This window comes from Martes martes (assembly GCF_963455335.1).
Source record: "Martes martes genome assembly, chromosome: 17".
Lineage (NCBI taxonomy): Eukaryota > Metazoa > Chordata > Mammalia > Carnivora > Mustelidae > Martes > Martes martes.
In genome coordinates, this window is record NC_137905.1 from 19,033,363 (window position 1) to 19,052,546 (window position 19,184).

The 19,184-nt window shown below is 47.8% G+C and overlaps 1 protein-coding gene and 1 long non-coding RNA gene across 2 annotated transcripts in view; one reads left to right on the forward strand and one right to left on the reverse strand.

Moving 5' to 3' along the window:
* LOC308358832 overlaps positions 1-1,097 on the forward strand; it is a 22,566-nt gene extending 21,469 nt beyond the window's left edge. Inside the window, exon 3 of the long non-coding RNA XR_013968343.1 lies at positions 663-1,097. This is a non-coding gene — a long non-coding RNA (uncharacterized lncRNA). The remainder of the gene's footprint in view (positions 1-662) is intronic.
* Positions 1-15,363, reverse strand: part of CES3 (carboxylesterase 3) — a 26,116-nt gene extending 10,753 nt beyond the window's left edge. The window contains exons 1-2 of the mRNA XM_080829288.1: positions 15,229-15,363; positions 67-271 (exon numbers count right to left, since the gene is read on the reverse strand). Of these exons, the coding sequence (XP_080685414.1) occupies positions 67-271; positions 15,229-15,310 (287 nt within the window). The 5' untranslated portion in view covers positions 15,311-15,363. The remainder of the gene's footprint in view (positions 1-66; positions 272-15,228) is intronic.
* Positions 15,364-19,184: the final 3,821 nt, after the last annotated feature.

The window sequence follows — 19,184 nt, forward strand, 5'->3', positions numbered from 1 at the left end:
CCCACCAGCCCCGACATCTAGATTCCTGCCACCCACCAGCTTGTCCACTTGCAAGGGGCTACTCACATGGCAGGGGCAGTGCTGGCATCCCGCACACCCTGCCAGGGCTGTGCCGGGCGTGGGGCTGAGAACCGGCCGGGCCCCAGCGGTGCCTGGGCGAACGGGATGCCCAGGAAGACATTCACCAGGCGGTCTGTGCCCTTCACGGCCACCTGCCGGCCTCGCACACGGCCCAGGGTGGTGTCCACTTCAGGCTGTGTGACCTCAGGCCCTGCAGGCAGGACAGAGGGCCAGTGAATGAGTTTGCAGCCTCCACAGGTGATGGTGGGAGGAAGGTGAATGGACTCACTAAACATTGGTTCTTGGAGCACCTGCTCTGTGAGCTGTGTTCTGAGCAATTAGCACCCAGCAATTAGCCTTCCCAGCAAGCCTGGGAGATGGGCCCTAGGATGGCCCCCCACTTTCTCCTCCCCCCTTGCAGGTCTGCCAGTCTCCTCTAGGCCAAACCAATCCCCCGAGGGTGTACAAGGCTCTCCTGGGACCCACAGACCTGCCATGGGACTTTGGGCCATCAGGCTAGCCGTTCACCCTCGGATTTCTCATCTGCTAAATTAAGTGTAATAACCATGTCACTTTGTTTTCTTTATTTTGATGCCCTGCAGACTCTGGAGGGACTGTGCACGTTCCAGGGCTGGCCAGTTCTTAGAGCTAATAAACAACTCCCGGAAAGATGTCTTTCAGATGCAAACCAGCCAATCCAGAGCCTGAGTTCCCAGCCACCTCCTTTGGGCTTCTCAGATTTCCCACCAATAACCCCTGCCCTAATCACACCGGGGTCAGATACCATATAAGGAAGGACAGCCCATGCCCCAGAGCCTTCCGAGAATATTTGAATTAGCCTCTCCAGAAGCTGCTTAGCCACCTGGCTGTTTCCTTCTGCAAACAATAAAGGCTCTTGCTCACGTTTTCCCTTCCCCTCTTCTGCCTCTTGACTGACCCGGTGCTTCCCTGCACGCTGCTTGTTTTGTTGGGTCCCCCCAAAAATGGGCCCCCCAATAATGGGTCCGCGATTAAAGGAGCAAGATTGATACAAAGCGAAGGTCAAGCAAAGCTTTATTTCGCGCCAAGCATCAAGAATCAGACTGACCGTCAAACAGACCGGTCGGGGCCGCCCCTTACAGAGAGCACGACCCCTCCCTGCTTTCCAGACTAACTTTTGTAGAGCAAAGGCCATGTGGTTGGGCCTGGCCACACACAGGTGGCTAACTGAATTACAATTCACCCCACAGTAGCCATGGAAACTAGCCCATCACCTTGGTAGCTAGGAGACAGTATGTGCCCCCACTGATTGAATACCTCCACCTGGCCTGACCCACCCTTGTACTTGGACTTTGTTACGTGGGACTGGTTTCCAGGACTTGTTTTTAAGTAAGTTCCCCTGGGTGGCGGGGGTGGGGGGTGGGGGGGGGCAAAGTCAATTTAAGTTTTACAACAAAATGGCAGTTCAACCGGGGTGGGGCCGCTCTGGCTGAATAGGCCCTTACATTCCCCCCTTTTCTTTGGAGATAAGTCAAATCTTTGACTTTTCAGCTAGTTCTATGTCCCTGTTAACAGCTGCCAGACTGTTCTAATGACTCCAGTGTGATTTACCCAAAAATAGCATTTCTCTCCTAGGGCTACACAGAGCCCCCTCTTTTTTAGAAATTAAGGGCGTATATTTCCCACCTATACTTTAACAATAGAAACAACAATGAACGCAATGAACTCATTGTTTCTGAGTCTTAGCTTCAGTCCACGAGATTGGTGGGGTCCACTGGTAGTGGGGTCCACTGGTAGTGGCTTGTTTGACTTGACTCCCATGAATCCAGGCCCTGACGCCCTCTACTTTCACCGCCATGGGGGTGGTCAGGATGACAGTAAATGGTCCCTTCCAGTGAGGCTCCAAGTTTCCCACTCGGTGGCAACGTATCCAAACCAAGTCCCCGGGTTGGTAAGGATATGGCTCCACCTCCATCTCCGTCCCAGTGTGGGCAGTCCTGATCCCTGTGTGGGCTCTTTTAAGACAGAGTGTAATGCCTGCAGTGACTGGAGTACAGACTGATCAGCCATTTCTGCTACCGCAACCTCTTGTAGCTGAGGACAGAGCGGGGGAGGTCTCCCGAACATTATTTCAAATGGGGTCACCTTGTTTAAGCAGGGTGTACATCCCGCCCTGAGGAGGGCAAAAGGAAGGAGATCCCCCCATCCACCGCCAGCCTCCAGAATTAGCTCTGCCAAGGTCTCTTTGAGGGTCCAGTTCATTCTCTCTCCTTGCCCAGAGCTCTGGGGCCGGTAGGCACAATGTAGTTTCCAATTAGTGCCCACGGCCTTGGCCAATGCTTGTGAGACTGAACTCACAAATGCAGGGCCATTGTCTGACCCAATCGCGAGAGGTAACCCAAACCTCTAGTAGCCTTTTTGGCTACCACTCCTGCCATCTCATGTTTAGCAGAAAAAGCCTCTACCCAGCCTACCGTCTGTGTAGATGTTGGCGGTCTTACCCTTGACCATCTGTAGTGCCTTGGTGAGTGCAATCAGCTCTGCTTTTTGCACCCAGGTTCTGTGTGGCAGGGCTGGTGTCCAGAGTTCCTGCTCAGGAGAAACCACCGCAGCCCCCACATACCTCTTTCCATCGACCATGTAGCTACTCCCATCTGTGAACAGAGTCACCTCCGCATCTGGGAGGTGAGTGTCTCTGAGATCTAGCCTTATTCCTGTGACCTGGGTTAGGACCTCTCCGCATTCATGTGGTGCTCAGCCAGCACCTCTGGTAGCAACGTGGCTGGATTTAGTACCGCCTGAGGCTGGAAGGTCACTTTTGGTTCGTTGAGGAGGAGGGCCTGATACCCTGTCACTCGGGCGTTTGTCATCTACCGATCTGGTGGAGTCCAGAGAAGGCCCTCGATAGCGTGGGTGGTGGTCAAGATGAGATCTGGACCCAAAGTCAGTTTGCTTGCATCCTTGACCAGGAGGGCCGTGGCAGCAATTATGCAGAGGCAAGGGGGGAACCCAGCCACTACTGGATCTAGTTTTTTGCTAAGATAGGCTACTGGCCTTTGCCAAGGCCCGAGTCTGAGTCAAACCTCCCTTAGTCAGTTCGTAGAGAGGTCACGCCATCTCCACAAACAGCGGTATCCACAGCCTGCAGTAGCCCACCGTCCCAAGAAACTCTCTCTTGGAGGTCAAAGCCTAAATAAGTGGCATGGCTCTGACAAAGCCGTGCTTTTGTTGCTGACACCTGATACCCTTTTCCTGCAGAGTCTGTAAGACAGCTCTCGTCCCCCCGCAAGCATGACCCATAGTCCTCAGCGGCTATTTCCATTATTCCCACTAACTCAGTCAGATTCTTCCTTTCAAATCCTTCAATTTTCTGAAGTTTCCTCCTTATCTCTGGGGCTGACTGATTATCAAAAGCAAGCTAAACGAGCTGAGCTATCGTGCAACTTCTCTGAAGTTTACCTCAAGTTGCCCAGCTTAGGTAAACAAACATTTAAAGACAACCAAATTTAGAATTTAACACCCAAAAAGGTGTGTTATTAAAACTAATTTTTCTCTCTAAAATAACCCTCATTTTCAGAGATAGCCAAATCAGGACTAATTCACTTGAAAAACAAGTCCAGTTTTAACAAACTTGGTCTGATTATTTACATAAGCTCAGCAAGAACAGTGAGTGTGATCATATAGATCTTCTAGAATCTGCTTTGCTGGAACTTCTTATAAGGAATCTCTAGGTTGAACTTTTAGTAGCCTCTCCAGGCCAGAAGCCAAGCCACGTAGTTGCCCTCAGACATGCTTGCAATTCCTGTCGATTTGGGCGAATTCCTCTTCCTGAGGTCCTGCCCTTGCCAGGGAGTGACATTCTTTACTTGTCTAGTAAGGCTGCTGGGAACAGTTCCAAAGGCCAACAGTTCCAAAGGGCTTTACAGCTCCAGGTTTTGAAAAGTCAACCTGTTAGGGTACGGAGTCGACCACCCCTCAATTAGACAGAGAACACTCTCGATAAGTCACACAGCGAGGTTTATTTCCAGCTAGCTGGGGTCCAAGTATCTGCCCGGTGCAGTGGGTTTCAACAAGGACCCCGAGTACTCAAAGCCAAGGGTTTATATAGCATTTTCAAAGCACTTAACACACAGTAATTTTCCATAGCTACATTCATATCTGGCGCCACACTCTGACAGTGTACTTTTGCGTCACTCCCAGGTGGTTTAGTGAGATAAGCTCTTTACCAATGCATCTAGTCCGCAGCTGCCCGTATTCTGGTGCTTAGGATTGACTTGTTTTTCAAAACTTGTTGTTCAAAACTTGTTTTTCAAACTTCCCCTAGTCCCTCTTCCCTCAACTCAGTAAAATGGCTTCCCGGCCTTTGAGATGGCCGTTCTCGTGCTAACCCATTCTTACATTCCTCCCTTTAGTTGTTTATAATGAGGAATCCTGCTCATTGGTAAGGCAGTCGTAGGGGCCCTCAGGAGCAGGCAACTTCTTATGACCATGAGCTGGACGGTATTAACACGACCTTTTACAAAATTAACAAGCTTATTCAGAATGCAAGGGCCAAAAGTTAGAATGAACACAAGCAAAACAAATGGGCCAACTAAGGTAGAAACTAGGGTGGTGAACCAGGGGGTCCTATTAAACCAAGCCTCAAACCAGTTCTCCTGTGCCTCCCTCTCCTTCTTCCTCTTGGCTAATCCTTCTCTCATCTTAGCCATGGATTCTTTCACTACCCCGGTATGGTCGGCATAAAAGCAGCATTCTTCTCCTAACGCGGCACATAGTCCCCCTTGTTGGAGGAACAACAAATCAAGCCCTCTTCTATTTTGGAGTACCACCTTGGACAGGGAGGTGAGAGATTTTTCTAAATGACTTATACAGGTCTCTATTCTTTCTATATCTTCATCTATGGCCGCTCTCAGGGATGACATCCCTGCCTGTTGAATGACCAGGGAGGCTGTGCCGGTTCTGGCCCCAGCTACTCCCAAACTGAACAGGGTAGCAGATGGTGAGTGCAGTGAAAGGCTCTTTCTTACTCCTTAGGCTCAGGCCTTGATCCCAGTGGGAATACATGCTTTCTTCGGGGTGGCAGATAATGCGGGTCATCACAGTCACTAGGACACAGAACTCCTTAGTGGTGCTAAGGATCAAGGTCGAGAGGCATGGGGTGAGGCCATCCATTACTTTCTGGGGTTTCATGGTCCCTTTCAAAGTGTCCCTGCTACCTGGGTTCTTGGTAGGGGCAGGAGGAGCCAATACCTGATTTGGACCCACAGGAGCCGTGTTTTTCTGTGCCTCGCGGATAACCAGTTTAATGGTTAACAGTCCACTTGGGTAAGGGCCAGCCCAGGGGAGTTGACCCATATCAAGCTGAAAACCCCAAGTCACTCTGGACACCCAGGACTTTTCCCTTTCTGCCCGCTCCTGGTTAAATTGTACACGCACTTGGGGTACCCTGTTGTTGGGGTCTCTGAAAGTGAAATTAACTAAATCCCGACCCCCGACAGCCCACTTCCGGGGCCCATCATTAGAGGTCACACAACTCTAGCTCTTACAGTAAACACTCTCTCAGCCACCACAGGTCTTCCAGTTATTCCTTAAATTGCCAGGGCAGGCCCAGAATCCTTGTGCTCGTCCTTGAGCAGTGTCAATAAGAGCCTGCTTTTGTCTGACGTTATAATTGTGTTCCCTCCCCCTCATGAGTCCGAAAAGTTCCCTGAGGTTGAAATCAGGCTAGGATTGTCCTTAGCAAAACCTCAAGGTGAGGGCAGTTAAGTCCTCAGGGGAGAGCCACTCTGTCTGTTTCAAGGGCTTGTCAGTAGGTAAGGAATTTTAATGATTTTCTTCTGCCTCCGTTTCCCACATCAGCTAAACTTGAGGTGGGATGGCCTTAATTTTCTCGGCCTCCCCATTTCCCCCTGAACAATCCTGATCCTTAAATCTTTAAGGTTGTTGAAGGTGGAAGGTCTCATCTTCTGTAATTTCTTCCTGCTGAATAGAGGCATAGAGTTGTTCCTACCTACTCGGGTCAACACTGGTCAGTTGGGGAATGTGTAGGGGAGTTATGAAAGAGGCAGCTGAGTCCAAGGGTTTAAATCAATCATTAAAGGAGAGAGGGACTGTTTAAAGTGCTAGCCTGAGTAGGTCAGAACCCAAGAAATCAAGATGGCTGCACTTATGTCAGGGCTAGACAGACTGTAATGCCTGCAGTGACTGGAGTACAGACTGATCAGTCATCGTTAAGGAGGAGGACCTGATACCCTGTCACTCCGGCGTTTGTCGTCCACCGGTCTGGTGAAGTCCGGAGAAGTCCCTTGATAGCGTGAGTGGTGGTCAAGATGAGATCTTGACCCAAAGTCAGTTTACTTGCATCCTTGACCAGGAAGGCCATGGCAGCAATTATGCGGAGGCAGGGGGGAACCCAGCCGCTACTGGATCTGGTTTTTTGCTAAGATAGGCTACTGGCCTTTGCCAAGGCCCCAGAGTCTGAGTCAAAAACTCCTTTGGCCATCTATGCCTTTTCATCCACATACAAGTGGAAGGGCTTGGTAACATCTGGGAAGGCTGATGCTGGGGGCTGACTGACTGGCAAAAGCAAGATCGTCTAAACGAGCTATCATATAACTTCTCTGAAGTTTACCTCAAGTTGCCCAGCTTAGGTAAACAAACATTTAAAAACAATTAACTTTAGGATTTAACACCCATACAGGTGGGTTATTAAAACATAATTTTTCTCTCTAGAATAACCCTCATTTCCAGAGATAGTCAAATCAGGACTAAATTATTTAAAAAACAAGTCCAGTTTTAGCAAACTTGGCCTAATTATTTACATAAGCTCAGCAAGAACAGTGAGTGTGATCATATAGATCTTTTAGAATTTGCTTTGCTGGAACTTTTTATAAGGAATCTCTAGGTTGAACTTTTAGTAGCCTCCCCAGGCCAGAAGCCAAGCCATGTAGTTGCCCTCAGACATGCCTGCAATACCTGTCGATTTGGGCGAATTCCTCTTCCCGAGGCTCTGCACCCACCAAGGAGTGACATTCTTTACTCACTTGGTGAGGCTGCTGGGAACTCTGTAAGCAAGGTATCAGGCCAACAGTTCCAAAGGGCTTTACGGCTCCAGGTTTCATAAAGTCAACCTTAGTTCCTTTAAAGTGTCTGGTCATATCTGAGTCTTTTTAAATATGACATCCCAGTCAAAGCCTTGGTAAAATAACCAGTGTTTCCAATGCTGTCCTGTTACAAGGAGAACAGATTCTTATTGAACTTATGCAAATGACTTGATTGCCACGGAAGAAAGAATACTTAGTAAGACCTTTTGGTTTCAGAGGGTTCAGATAGAGAGAAAAGTCGAATGCCTTGATTCGTTTACAAATGAGCACTTTTAGGGACGCCTGGGTGGCTCAGTTGGTTAAGCCGCTGCCTCCGGCTCGGGTCATGATCCCGGGGTCCTGGGATCGAGTCCCGCATTGGGCTCCTTGCTCGTCAGGGAACCTGCTTCTCTCGCTGCCTCTGCCTGCCTCTCAGCCTGCTTGTGTGTACCCTCTCTCTCTCTCTCTGGAAAATAAATAAAATCTTTAAAAAAAAACAAAAAAAAAACAAATGAGCACTTTTATATCTCTATAAGTTACAGATAACTTAAGAAAAAGTTTCCCTAGTCTGGAGGTGTAAACATTACAGGACCAGTAATGTTTAAAACATTACAGAACCAGTAATGTTTAAAACATTAAGAGACACAACATTACAACCTTTCAGTTCATCTAGTCCCATGTTACTAATTCTGGTTTAGTCCGAATGTAGCCCTTACTTCTGTAAATCTTTACCCATTTTAGTTCCCAGGATTTTAACATATCGAAGACCTGTATTTGTCCTGAAATTCTTCCCATATGAATTTCCTTTAAGGCGGAATTCATCTTACAAGAGAATTAAAACTATTACAAATGACAAAAACTCAGAATAGATATGGTTAAATATCAAGTGATGACCCTTATCAAAACATTAAACTCTAGTTAATGTATAGAACCTCTAGAGTAGCTACAGCATTTACCCAAATCTAACCCAAGGTCTATCATTGGTTTAGCAGTACTCCCTGAGTAACTTAGCATATCAAGGAAAAGCCTTATGAGTCAATGAGATCTCATTTACAATTCTGGGCGGACAAAGAGAAAACCATTTACATTTTTTTTTTTTTTATACCAGTGTCTTTCCTTTTTGTTCTTAAGCATGCAGTCTTAAGACTTAAGACTTAAGTCTTAAGTGGGTTTACTGGGTTTCCCTCCCATTCTTTATCTCTTCCTTACATATCTCCTACTTTCCTACATACAGAGTTGTTTCCCTTATTTCTATCAGTCTTAGTTACACTTAGCAGAATTTTGTACTCTTACAAACACTTCAGTCTCTAGTGATAGCTAAGTGTTAACCAATTGTGAACAGTTAAAACAGAATTCTTTAGAAGGCAAATTTATAAATCAGTTAAGCACAAAACATGTTTACAACAGATTTAAATATTCTTAGTTTCTTCGAAGTGTGAAGTCAAAAGTACAAACCTAGTTCCAATAATCAATGCTTTAGCCTTTTATCCCATTTGGTTGAAACCTAGATGTCCATAATTTAATTCCATTTGTCATCCAACCAAAACTTTAAACTTTCAGGTTACCAAAAACTTTGAAAGCTATCTCAGCAATTATCCATTAAACCTTTGAGACAGATAATTAACCATCAGTTTAGTCATCTCTTTGCTAACAAATTTTAACAAACAACATGAGCTTAGTTGACCTTCAGTAAACTTTGAAGTTTCCTGTTTACTGCTGATAACTTAAAAGACATGTATATCTTAATTAAACCAACAAACTTAACTTAGTTCAAATACTGATTTACATTCCACCCGGGCCCACCCCACTTTGAATGTTTACCTGAGACATGGGTGGGAGGATCTGGAGTGGGGGGTGTTAGGTTCAGGGGCTGCTCTTCTTGCTCCTTGACAGTGAAGAGAAGGACCCATGGTGTATGATCTAGAGGCTAGTCATGCAGGCTGCACGCACGTTGGTGCAGAAACATGAGAAGGGGGAGACAGAAGAAACAAAGTGCTGCCAGAAGGCAGAGAAAGGATTCCTGGTTTTAGAGCTTATCAACTCCAACAGAGGAGCAGACACCATGCTTTCCCACCAGCAAGGGGGAGGGGGTAGGCAGTCCATGTTGGGCCAGAGAGGGAAAGGAACTTCCCTGAAACAAAGGTAGTTTCGGCAGCTGCTTGGAAATATTCCTTAAAGTCTCTGTCTCGAGTTAGACCAACCCCAGTTGGCTCCAGTTATAGCCATTAACATGGGAAATGAATGAGGGAGAAGCCCCCACATCTGTTAGGAGGAACATAGAGAGATAAAGTCAGAGTCCCCTTTGCTAGGGATGGCCCAGCAACCTGGGCTTACTAGAAGGCTTATTCTGCAAAAGGCCCTTAGATCGGGGTCCTGGTGTAGAGCAGTGAAGGCCTAGGTATGAGCAATGAAGGTATAGCTTTAAGTAGTTAGTAGACGACACTGACAAGAAACTGTAAAGATTGAAATCCATCATGGTCTATGCGACATTCCAACACATGTGGTCCTTACAGCCAACTTCCCTAGGAAACGGTCCCCGGTTGCGTTTTAATTCAATCGGGTACTGGTTTCGGCTGGCTCCCAATGGAGATCCCACGGCCAGAAGTGGTTAGACCAGGGGTGTGGAGGGGATCACATTAGATCAGTCAGGAGGAAACCTCATATGGGAGTCTTAGGATTGGCATCTATCTTGGTGACTTAGGTGGCCGTCCCGTGCCCAAGAGAGACAGCTTTATATAAGAACAGGAACAGAGAGAGGGCATCAAGTTTCTAGGTCTTATTACCATTCTCAGCCCCCTAGAGACACTCGTCAGTGGGGATTTTCTCGATCCCCTAGGGACGAGCAACACAACAGGCAACAAAAAGACAAGACAGGGGCACCTGGGTGGCTCAGTGGGTTAAAGCCACTGCCTTCGGCTCGGGTCATGGTCCCAGCGTCCTGGGATCGAGCCCCGAATCGGGCTCTCTGCTCAGTGGGGAGCCTGCTTCCTCCCTTCTCTCTCTGCCTGCCTCTCTGCCTACTTGTGATCTGTCCGTCAAATAAATAAATAAAATCTTAAAAAAAAAAAAAGACAAGACAAAGACAACCGTGACAATTAACAAGAACACACTCACACAGCCTCAGTCCACACTAAGACAAAGCCCCATACAGTTAACAAACAGCAACAGACAAAATTCCCATGCATTTAACAAACAGCACAACTGACAATAAAAGCAAGATGCCTGACCGCCTAGGGGACTCGAACCCCCTGGCTGCCTTGGGAGACCACGAACCCCCTGGTGACTACCTAGGGGGACTCTCACTCCCCCTGAAACAGCGGGGGACTCTATCCCAAGCCAACAAACACAGAAATTCGAACCAAGTTTTCTAACACCAACCGGCCGGTCAGCCACACCACATCCACAGGCACCGTCCCACTCACACAACACTCAGGATCCTTACCTGGCCATCCAAACTGGCACCCTTTCATCGGGGACATCTCCCACGACTTCCAGTAGTGGGGCCTCCAGGGTCACAACCCTTTCTTTCGCCCACCCAGATGAGAATTCTCTACCAGATCCAGATAGGGACCTTCAGTCCCTCCAGGCGAGAACTTTTTAAGTTCTCCAGACGGAGGTGGCCAATCCTCCTTCAGCGGTTCCTTTAGTTAAACCTCGGTATCGGGGAGCTGTCTGTCTCTCTGAGGAGGGTCTTAAATCTCGGTGGAACCTCCAAATGTTAGGGTACGGAGTCGACCACCCCTCAATTAGACAGAGAACACTCTCGATAATGCAAGTCACACAGCGAGGTTTATTTCCAGCTATCTGGGGTCCAAGTATCTGCCCGGCGCAGCGGGTTTCAACAAGGACCCCGAGTACTCAAAGCCAAGGGTTTATATAGCATTTTCAAAGCACTTAACACACAGTAATTTTCCATAGCTACATTCATATCTGGCGCCACACTCTGACAGTGTACTTTTGCGTCACTCCCAGGTGGTTTAGTGAGATAAGCTCTTTACCGATGCATCTAGTCCGCAGCCGCCCGTATTCTGGTGCTTAGGATTGACTTGTTTTTCAAAACTTGTTGTTCAAAACTTGTTTTTCAAACTTCCCCTAGTCTCTCTTCCCTCAACTCAGTAAAATGGCTTCCCGGCCTTTGAGATGGCCGTTCTCGTGCTAACCCATTCTTACAAACCTTAGTTCCCTTAAACTGTCTGGTCATATCTGAGTCTTTTCAAATATGACATCCCAGTCAAAGCCTTGGTAAAATAACCAGTGTTTCTGATGAAGTTCTAGAACCTAGGTGAGGTTCGGTGGGGTGAGGTCCAGAGCCGATGACCAAGAAAGAATTCTTGAGACATCTTTGGTGCAAAATGGTGGTTTATTAAAGCACAGGGACAGGACCCGTGGGCAGGAAGAGCTGCTGCCCCGTTATCCTGAGGAGTGGCTGATTATATACACAGGAGTTGAGTAGGTGAGAACAAAGGGGGTGATGTTAGTCTCTAAGGAATTTTGGAAGCAAGGTCTCCAGGACCTTGAGGGGCTAGCTATTGTTGGGAGAAAGGTTATTTATTACTAGCAGTAAAAATCTTCTTATGAGACCCTTTAGATGTATTTCAGTGGGCCATATGCTTGGGAATGATTCTCGACACTAGCTTGGAGATCTAGAGATAAAGTTTCACATTTCTCCTATCAAGTGTCCTTGTTAGTGAGATTTGGGTTTAGGAGAAATTTAACCTTATTTAGGGCTTAAGGAACTGAGTTATTTGCCTCTGAAAATTGTGCTATTGATAAGGTAACTTCTTTGTTTGTAGATCTCTAGGACATTTGTAAACCAAGAGAGACTCCTGTCCTGCAGGACTGTGATCTCTGCAAGTTAACTATTTGTTTCTCATTTATGGCAGTCAAGGGTGCCCGAGGAATGTCACATATATTACCGAGGGGAGGGGAGCGGGTGGAGAGGGGGTGCAAGGTGCCAGCTTTTGCTTTGTCCTCAGCCAGCCTCCTGCTCCCTCATCATTTCCAATGCTGTCCTGTTACAAGGAGAACAGATTCTTATTGAACTTATGCAGATGACTGATTGCCATGAAAGAATACTTACTAAGACCTTTTGGTTTCAGAGGGTTGATAGAAAAGTTGAATGCCTTGATTCGTTTACAAATGAGTACTTTTACATCTCTGTAAGTTATAGATAACTTAAGAAAAAGTTTCCCTAGTCTACAGGAGCAAACATTACAGAACCAGTCATGTTTAAAATAAGACAACACATTAAGAGACACAACATTACAACTTCCTTCAGTTCATCTAGTCTCATGTTACTAATTCTCGTTTAGTGCGAATGCAGCTTTTACTTCTGGAAATTCTTACCCATTTCAGTTCCCAGGATTTTAACATATCAAAGACCTGTATTTCTCCTGACCGTCTCCCATATGAATTTCCTTTAAGGCGGTTACCCAAATGTAACATAAGGTTTATCATTGGTTTAGCAGTACTCCCTGAGTAACTTAGCATATCAAGGAAAAGCCTTATGGGTCAAAGAGACCTCATTTACAACTCTGGGCAGGCAAAGAGAAAACCATTTACAGATCAACTAACCTAAGAAAACTTTGCCCTTTTAAACAGAGAGAAAACCAGCTTTTCTATACCAGTGTCTTGCCTTTTTTTCCCCCAAAGATAGTGAGTTTTCTGGGTTTCCCTCCCATCGTAAATGATGTCGCAGACAAAGGGAGGGGGATCTTTCAGATGCTGTCCTGCTCGCGTCCCTCGCGGGAACTTAGGAGCGTCTTAGCTAAGGTCTGTCCATATAAACCCCGGACCAGGCTACTCCGTGGAGTAGATGACCGTTATGCCATATGACGCCCCGCGAGACTGAGGGTGCAGCCCACTCAGACTCCATAGCCGAAGCGGTCGAGCCATACAGACACATTCACACAGTCAGGCGCTCTTCAGATTCAAACAGGTTGGACACCCTCCCCTTCCATTCTTTACGAATGGATCTAGCTCAGACAGTGGCCCCGGGGCTTTTACAACAGAATTCAGTTAAGCACAAAAGATGTTTACCAACAGATTTCAAAAGCACAAACCTAGTTCCAGCAACCAGTGCTCTAGCATTTTATCCCATTTGGTTTAAGGTTTCAGGTTAGCAAAGACTTTGAAAGCTACTTTAACAGTTACCCATTAAAACCTTGAGAAAGACAATTAACCATCAGTTTAGTCATCTCTTTGCTAACAGATTTCAACAGATTTTAACAAATAACACGAGCTTATTTGACTTTAAGTAAAACTCTGAAGTCTCACATTTACTACTGTTAACTCAAAAGACATGTTAATCCTAATTAACCCAACAAACTTAACTTAGTTCAAATACTGATTTACGTTCCACCTGGGCCCACTCCGTTTCGAATGTTTACCTGAGACCCGGGTGGGACAATCCGGAGTGGGGGGTGTTAGGTCCAGGGGGCGCTCTTCTTGTTTCCCGACAGTGAAGAACAGAACAAAGTGCCACCAGAAGGTAGAGAAAGGGTTCCCAGTTCTAGAGCTCATCTGCTCCAAGAGAGGAGCAGACGCCATGCTTTCCCGCCAGCAAGGGGGAGGGGGTAGGCAGTCCACATCGGGCCAGAGAAGGCAAGGAATGTCCCCCAAACAAAGGTAGTTTCGGCAGCTGCTTGGGAATATTCCTTAAAGTTTCTGTCTTGAGTTAGACCAACCCCAGTTGGCTCCAGTTATAGCCCTAAACACACGAAATGAGTGAGGGAGAAGCCCCACATCTATTAGGAGGAACGGAGAGACGAAAGTCAGAGTCCCTTCACTCTCTGCTTGCCCCATTCCTTCAAACACAACAAACAATGCAGCAGACTACAAAAAGATAAGACAAGGACAACCGCAAACCCAGCAGCCCTTACCCAGAGCTGGCCATGGGTGGGGTTTTTTTCGGCACCCTACAGACGCTCGCCAGTGGGGATTTCTCGGTCTCCTAGAGACACTCGCCAGGACGAGCCACAGAACAGAACCAGACCCAGCGGCTCTCACCCGCTGGTGGGGGTTTTCCCGGCCCCCTACAGACCCAGATGACCACCTAGGGGGGACTCAGACCCCTAGACAATCTACCAGAAGAGGGATGGGGCATCCCCGCATCCACTCCAGCCCTGGGGAGCATGGCTGCGTCCAGCTTCACCCCGGTGGGCCATACCCGGAGCTCCGCAACCAGACAGACAGATTCAGACCCAGACCCAGAAATTCCGATGCTGGCTCAGTTCTCGTCATTTAACCCCGGACGAGCCCCCATATGTTGGGTCCCCCCAAAAATGGGTCCCCCCAAAATGGGTCCGTGATTAAAGGAGGGAGACTGATACAAAGCGAAGGTCAAGCGAAGGTCAAGCAAAGCTTTATTTCACGCCAAGCATCAAGAATCAGACTGACCATCAAACAGACCGGTCGGGGCCGCCCCTTACAGAGAGCACGACCCCTCCCTGCTTTCCAGACTAACTTTTGTAGAGCAAAGGCCATGTGGTTGGGCCTGGCCACACACAGGTGGCTAACTGAATTACAATTCACCCCACAGTAGCCATGGAAACTAGCCCATCACCTTGGTAGCTAGGAGACAGTATGTGCCCCCACTGATTGAATACCTCCACCTGGCCTGACCCACCCTTGTACTTGGACTTTGTTACCTGGGACTGGTTTCCAGGACTTGTTTTTAAGTAAGTTCCCCTGGGTGGTGGGGGGGGGGGGGCGGGCGGAGGACAAAGTCAATTTAAGTTTTACAACAAAATGGCAGTTCAACGGGGGTGGGGCCATTCTGGCTGAATAGGCCCTTACAGTTTCTAGAGCTGTGAGGAAATCTTTCCTGACCGTGTCTTGCTGATTAATCAAATCCTGGGTGCCGTGAAAACATAAGGACGAACATGTCCTCTGGAGGCTTGCTCTGGAGGTCACACACGACTGCAAGGTCAGCAGCTCTGCCCAGAGATGATGCGTACAACCCCTGCCATTTCTCAGAACTGAGGGCTTCTTCCCCAAGCGGGCTGCCCACCCCTCCCCGTCCCTACCTCCCTCTTGTTCCCTCCACCCAAGTCCTCCCAGCCACCTCAAAGTTCCCACCTGGGTAGGCTCTGCCTGCAAGTCTTACCAGTGGCTGTGACAGGGAACACCAGGAGCAGCCAGGTCACCCAGGGTAGGACCCTGGACCCACTTTGTACCACTGTCCCCATGCTCCTCACAACTAACTGGGAGCACAAGTGGTGGAAGGTATGGTAAGGCCCTACCCTTTGGCACAACCAATCTCTGAAGGGTTATGTCATAAAAACCTCAGTGGACCTCCCCATCTGGCTGGTGGCCAGCCCTAGGACCCAGTACCTCTACCCAAGTTGGGGAGGGAGGGTTCAGAGAGAACACTGCAGGGGTGCAGGTGGTGTGATATTTCCCCGGGGGCGGGGGCGGGGGGGGCGCGGTGTGGCACGCGGGCATGGGGGAAGGGAAAGAGCCTGAGCTTTGGAGCTCTGAAGCCCTGGGCTCAAATTCCAGCTCACCTGACTCAGTGAACTCCACTAGGTCCTGTGTGCTCACTGCAAGAGACACACAGCACCCATCCAAGGGAATGGTGGCCAGGGACCGTGCTGCAGTTTCAAGGGAGCCCATGGCTTGGGGCAGAGGCTAGGGTCCTGTCCTACTAGTCAAGGGGGTGCCTGAGCCCCCTGATGTTGGATACAGGGAATTGAAGGTGATATTATTTGTTTTGTTTTGTTTTAAATTGAGGTTAAATTTATATAACATACAATTAACCATTTTAAAGTATATAACTCAGTAGCACTTAGTGTATTTGCAATTTTGTGCAAATACCACATCTTTCTAGTTACAAAACTCTTTCATTACTTCTGCAAAATATCCCATACCTGTTCAATAATCACTCCCATTGCTACACACTCCCCCATCTCCTGGCAACCTGATAACCATTCATCTGCTTGCTGCTTCCCTGGATTTCCCTATCCAGGATCTAGCCCATAATAACCATGCAATAAGTGACCCTTTGTGTCCAGCTTCCTTCACTTAGCGTAATGTTTCTGAAGTTCACTCAAATTATGGCACGTATCAGTACTTCTGTCCATTTTATGGCCAAATAATAATATTTCACTGTATGGCTCTATCACAGTTTGTTTCTCCATTCATTCAAGGATGGGTATTTGGGTGGTTTGTACCTTTTGACTATTCTGAGTAATGCTGCCGCAGACACCGGTATACCAGTTTCTCCGAGTTTCTAGGTTTTCATTTCTCTTGGCTGCATACACTTAGGAATGGCATTGTCGTCCCCTGGTAATTCTGTGTTTAATGTCTCAAAGGACTGACAAGCTCTCTTCCATTGTGGGTGGCTGATACTCTTGTAAAGCCTCAGGGCCTTGGGCTTAGGTGGCCCTACCATGGGGCTCCAGGTCCAAGGATGCACAGGGTGTATTTGGGGCGTGATTTTCTCCTGTCAGCTCCCCTCTCTTGAGGCTCCTCAAGTAACAGGGAAGAAGCCGGGCACTGCCCTCAAGGGGCCCCCGGACTCCTGGCAGGAGGTTCTGAGGTCTGCAGAGAGAATGGAGTAAGAGGAGCTGGAATCTTCTTATTCCAAACTCAAATCCTATTCCAAATCCCAGTATGACGTAGTTGAAGGGCCAGACCTCCTGCATTCAAATCCGGGCCCTGCCGAGCGCTAGCTGTGCTACTTTGTACCCAGAGCCCTGGGTCTGGTTTTGTCGTCTGTGCAACAGTGATGATCCTAGGAACCACCTCACAGGGTCTGAGATTACATATATGAAAACACAAGACACGGAACCAGAGCCCATGGAAGCCTGTTCTTGCCACAGGCCGGGCGGTCTGTCAGGGGGTCTGTCTCTCTGGGACAGCCTCTAGCCCAAGTAAAGGCAGGACTCACCTCTGGGCCTTAGTGTCAGGAGCATAGCTGGTTGGGAGTCGGCATGGTGTGGGGGATGTGTGGGAGTGCGAGGCTCTGGCAAATATTTACTGATTCAAACAGAAGTGCTGGCTCAGTGAGGAGCTGGGTGAGGGTCATGCCTAGATAACATGCCAGATTCTCTCCTGGGGTTCCAGCTGGCACTCAGAGCTGAAGAGGCCCAGGGTCAACTTCCCTCTGTGAAAAATAACCAGTGCACCTCCCTGGACTGTCATTGGTAGCCTCTCAGGTGGGGCCCATCCCTCTCCCTGCACCTTGATCCATTGGTACATGCAGCAAAGCAGGAGCAAGGAGGCGAGAGAGACAGAGACAGGGACAGAGAGAGAGAAAGACACTGAAACAGGGAACAAGCACAGTAAGATACCACTACACACCCGCTACAATTAATCAACGGTGGAAGACGGGTAAGACCGAGTGTGGACAAGCCTAGGGAGCAATTAAAATCCCCATAGACGTCTGGTGGGGGCATAAACATGTCACTTTGGAAGACAGCTTGGCATTTTCTTTGAAAGTTAAACATGCGGGGTGCCTGGGTGGCTCAGTGGGTAAAGCCTCTGCCTTCAGTTCAGGTCATGATCTCAGGGTCCTGGGATGGAGCCCCGCATCAGGCTCTCTGCTCAGCGGGGAGCCTGATTCCCTCTCACTCTCTGCCTGCCTCTCTGCCTACTTGTGGTCTCTGTCTGTCAAATAAATAAATAAAATCTTAAAAAAAAAAAAAGTTAAACATGCACTTGCCATATAACCCAGCAATTCCACTCAGCTATTTTCCCCAAAGAAATGAAAACATTGGGCACCCGGTGGTTCAGTCGCTAAAGTGTCTACCTTCAGCTCAGGTCATGATCCCAGGGTCCTGTGATCGAGCCCCACATTGGCTCCTTGCTCAGCTGGGAGTCTGCTTCTCCCTCTCCCTCTGCCCCTTCCCCGCCTGCTTTTGTGCTGTCTCTCTCTCAAACAAATAAAATCTTAAAAAAAAAAAAAAATGAAAACATGTCTGCACAAAGACCTGTCTGAAAATGTTCACAGCAACTTTAATAAAAATAGCCAAAAAATAGAAATCACTTAAACATCCATTAATTGGTGGATAGAAAAAATGTAGCATGGCACATATGGAATACTACTTTGCAATAAAAAGGAAACCACTGGTTGAATCTCAGAAACATTATGTTAAGTGACAGAAACCGGTAATAAATGGTTCCACTTCTATGACATTCTAGAGAAGGCAAACACTATTGCAACAGAAAGCAATTTGGTGGCTATGCTGGACCAGGGTCAGGGCAGTGATTGACTGCAAATGGGCACGAAGGAACTCTTTGGAGCAATAGAAACATTCTAAAACTTGAGGGATGCCTGGGAGACTCAGTCGGCTGAGTATCTGTCTTTAACTCAGATCATGATCCAAGAGTCCTGGGATCGAGTCCTGCGTAAGGCTCCTTGCTCGGCGGGGAGCCTGCTTCTCCCTCTGCCTGCTCTGCCAGCCACTCCCCCTGCTTGTGCTCTCTCTGACAAATTTAAAAAAAAATGTTAAAAAAGAGAAATATTCTAAAACTTGATGTGATGGTGGTTGTATGTCTCCTATATTTAGCCAGTTTTGTGAAACCATACACCTAAAGTGGGTGAATTTAATTATATGTAAATTATTCCACAATAAAACTGTTTAAAAAATAAGATGACTAAGAAACTAATACTGGGAACCCACTTTTGGAAAGTATATCGTGCATCTGCAGGACTGAAAAACATACAGAGGCATGCATGCTGTGGGTGCTCAGTAAATGCTTCCAGGATGCAGGAGCTGCATTATGCACCAGAGGCCCCTAACAGGAAAGCCCCGCCCCTCTCCCTAGTTTTAAGGTTATCCTTGTCTGCCATCTGGTGGCCAGTCTCCATCCTTCAGGCCCCTCTTCCGGAGGCTCTGTGGTTGGGCTCACATGCAGTGGAGGGAAAGAAGGGGACTTTCCTCCTGGAAAATCTAGTGCCTGGAGAGGGCAAGTTGGTCAGAGGCAGGGGCATAGCAGGACTTCTAGGTCTATGAGAAGAAGGATACAGCCTCTGAGAGACGGAGAAAAAGTGCTTTGGTGGAACAAAGAGCAGAGTGAACATAATTCGGTATCTTTGTGCCCTGAGATCAAATACTG